Here is a 3,032-nt window from a genome sequence, read left to right as displayed (position 1 = left end):
CAGCTAACCGATCACAGCACGCACCGGCCCAGCTGACCGATCACAGCACGCACCGGCCCAGCTGACCGATCACAGCACACACCGGCTCAGCTGACCGATCACAGCACGCACCGGCCCAGCTAACCAATCACAACACGCACCGGCCCAGCTAACCAATCACAGCACGCACCGGCCCAGCTAACCAATCACAACACGCACCGGCCCAGCTAACCAATCACAGCACGCACCGGCCCAGCTAACCAATCACAACACGCACCGGCCCAGCTAACCAATCACAGCACGCACCGGCCCAGCTAACCAATCACAACACGCACCGGCCCAGCTAACCAATCACAGCACGCACCGGCCCAGCTAACCAATCACAACACATTTCGTATTTCATGAAGGCCCATTTGATACAGGAACTATTCGAGCCGTTCGTGCCAGACTGGGGAGAGAGGTGATGTAATAATGTAAAATATGTGAAAAATAATGTGTTTTTCGAACAACCTAGTATGAGAGCCTGTTCTAGTACACCCCCAAAACAAGATCAAGACTTTGTAAAAGAACTTTGGTAACACTGAAGGTTCACAGAAGCATATAGTCTCTGTTAGCCTTAATAGAAGAAGTTTGAAACAACCAGGACCCTTCGTAGAGCTGGCATCCTGGCCAAACTGAGCAACTGATGGAGAAGGGCTTTGGTTAGACTGGCGAGCAAGAAGCTGATGGTCACTCTAGTTGAGCTCCATGATCAAATTAGAAATCATCATAGAGAAATCTAGAGAAACCTACAGAAGGACAAACATCACTGCAACACTCCACCGATCTGGGCTTTATGCTGGTGTGGCCAAACTCAATCCTCTCTTCAGTGAAGACACATGAAAACACACTTAGAATTAGCAAAAAAGCAGCTAAAGGACCCTCAGACTGTGAGAAACAAGAATCTCTGGTCTGATGAACCTCAGTTCTGAGCATCATGTCTGAAGGAAAGCAGCTCTGCTCATCACCTGCAGAGAACCTAACCCAAAGTGTGCTGCTAGCAGCCTCATGCTGTGGAGCTGTTTTTCAGCGAGGGACTCGTCAGAGTAGAAGAAAAGCTCAATGCACCAAACTATTGAGATAGCTTTAGTGAAAACCCAGTCCAGAGCATTCAGAACGTCAGACTGGGCAGAAGGTTCACCTTCCAACAGGACAATGACCCTAAGCACACGTGGCTTATAGACGACTCTGTGAATGTCCTTGAGTGACCCAGCCACAGCCTGAGCTTGAACCCAATCAAATAATTCTGGAGAAACCTGAAAATGTGCATCTGACCTGACAGCTTGAGAGGTGAAGAGATGAGGAGAAGAATGGCAGATAATTGCCAAATGCTGACGAGCAAAGCTTGTCGCATCATACCCAAAAATACTTGAGGCTGTAAAGGTGCTTCAGCTAAATATTTAGTTAAGGGTATGAATACTTATGCAATGTACTTATTTCAGTTTTTGTACTTTTAATAAATTTACGAATTCTGTTTTTGCTTTGCCATGATGGTGTATGGAGTGTAGATTGATGTGGAAAAAAGTAATTTAAAGCAGTTTAACATAAGGCTGCAACAACAAAATGTGGGAAAAAATGAAGGGGTATGAATACTTCTGCAAGGCACTGTACATTCATATAGTTTTTATATTATGAAATAATTTGGGCAAATTCCGTGTTTAAATAAAAGCAGAGCCACTGCTGTCAGCTCAGACCCACAGATCTGAGTGTGAGTGCGTGTGTGTGTGTGTGTGTGAGTGAGTGTGTGTGTGTGTGTGTATGTGTGTGAGTGTGTGAGAGAGTGAGTGTGTGAGTGTGTGTGAGTGAGAGAGTGAGTGTGAGTGCGTGTGTGTGTGTGTGTGAGTGAGTGTGTGTGTGTGTGTTTCAGCAGGGAAGTGGTTGATTCGAGCACATTGTCTCACTGAGTCCCTCCCTCGAAACCACAGACAGAAGTGAGACCGACGACACGCACTGCACTCTGTCGGGTATCTCTCTAACGGCTGTGTGTGTGTGTGTGTGTGATCATGAGGACTCTCTCACAGTTGATGAGTTCTCCCAGTCTGAGTGATTTGATTCGATCAGAGAGATCAGCGCTGGATGACAGGAACAACCAGCAGCATCGAGCAGGAACCAACGCCACCTGGAACAGGTACACAACACACACATATTACACACATTACACAACACACGCATTAATTACACAACACACACATTAATTACACAAAACACACATTAATTACACAACACACACATTACACACAACATGCATGAACAGCACACATGCAACACACACGTGTGTAACATTTGTTTGGCTGTATAAATGGAGGAACGCTGTAGTCATCTGTTGATTTTTAACTAGTTATAAATACTGTAGACTAAACTAAACCAGAACCCAAACCTGGTCGCATGTTTATGGTTAGATTGAAGAAAAATAATAATATATATATAAATGAAAGGCTTAAAACATTTACTTTGATTTCACATTTCACGTTTTGCTCATTTCTGGGACACTTTTGTACACAAACTATAGTTCAGCAGATACAAACACATGAAGGATTCCTCAGATGATGATGATTGAAACAAATTAGCTTTTATACAGTGTGTGTGTGTGTGTGTGTGTGTCTGTGTCTGTGTCTGTGTCTGTCACATTAACATGAAACCATTTTTCTGCTCACACACACACACACACACATGCATGCATGTATAACTGTCAAATGCATGAAAGAGTAAATAACGCTGTTCTGAAGTGTAATAAAATCACAATAACATCCTCCAGTGTGTGTGTGTGTGTGTGTATGCGCAGACAAACAGCGTCATGTTGATGTGACACACACTATAAATGCTCTTCTGTTCTCATCATTTGGGGAGAAATTCCTACAAAACCAGTTTCCTCTGTTTGATTGTTGTGTGAAAAGTGTGTGTGTGTGGCCCACATGATATATGTGTAAACAACATATACACACATCAACCCTCTCTCACACACACACTCACTCACTCACTCACTCACACACACACATTCACCTGCTCTCTCTCTC

General features: G+C 44.2%; 1 protein-coding gene across 1 annotated transcript in view; it reads left to right on the top strand.

Moving 5' to 3' along the window:
* Nucleotides 1-3,032, top strand: part of LOC107569956 (proline-rich protein 5-like) — an 18,155-nt gene that overhangs the window by 1,397 nt on the left and 13,726 nt on the right. The window contains exon 2 of the mRNA XM_016256136.1: nt 2,040-2,146. Coding sequence (XP_016111622.1) covers nt 2,043-2,146 — 104 coding nt within the window. The 5' untranslated portion in view covers nt 2,040-2,042. The remainder of the gene's footprint in view (nt 1-2,039; nt 2,147-3,032) is intronic.

Source organism: Sinocyclocheilus grahami, unplaced genomic scaffold (genome assembly GCF_001515645.1).
Source record: "Sinocyclocheilus grahami isolate Dianchi unplaced genomic scaffold, SAMN03320097.WGS_v1.1 scaffold1398.1, whole genome shotgun sequence".
NCBI classification, from domain to species: domain Eukaryota; kingdom Metazoa; phylum Chordata; class Actinopteri; order Cypriniformes; family Cyprinidae; genus Sinocyclocheilus; species Sinocyclocheilus grahami.
This window is presented reverse-complemented; position numbering and strand designations above follow the sequence as displayed.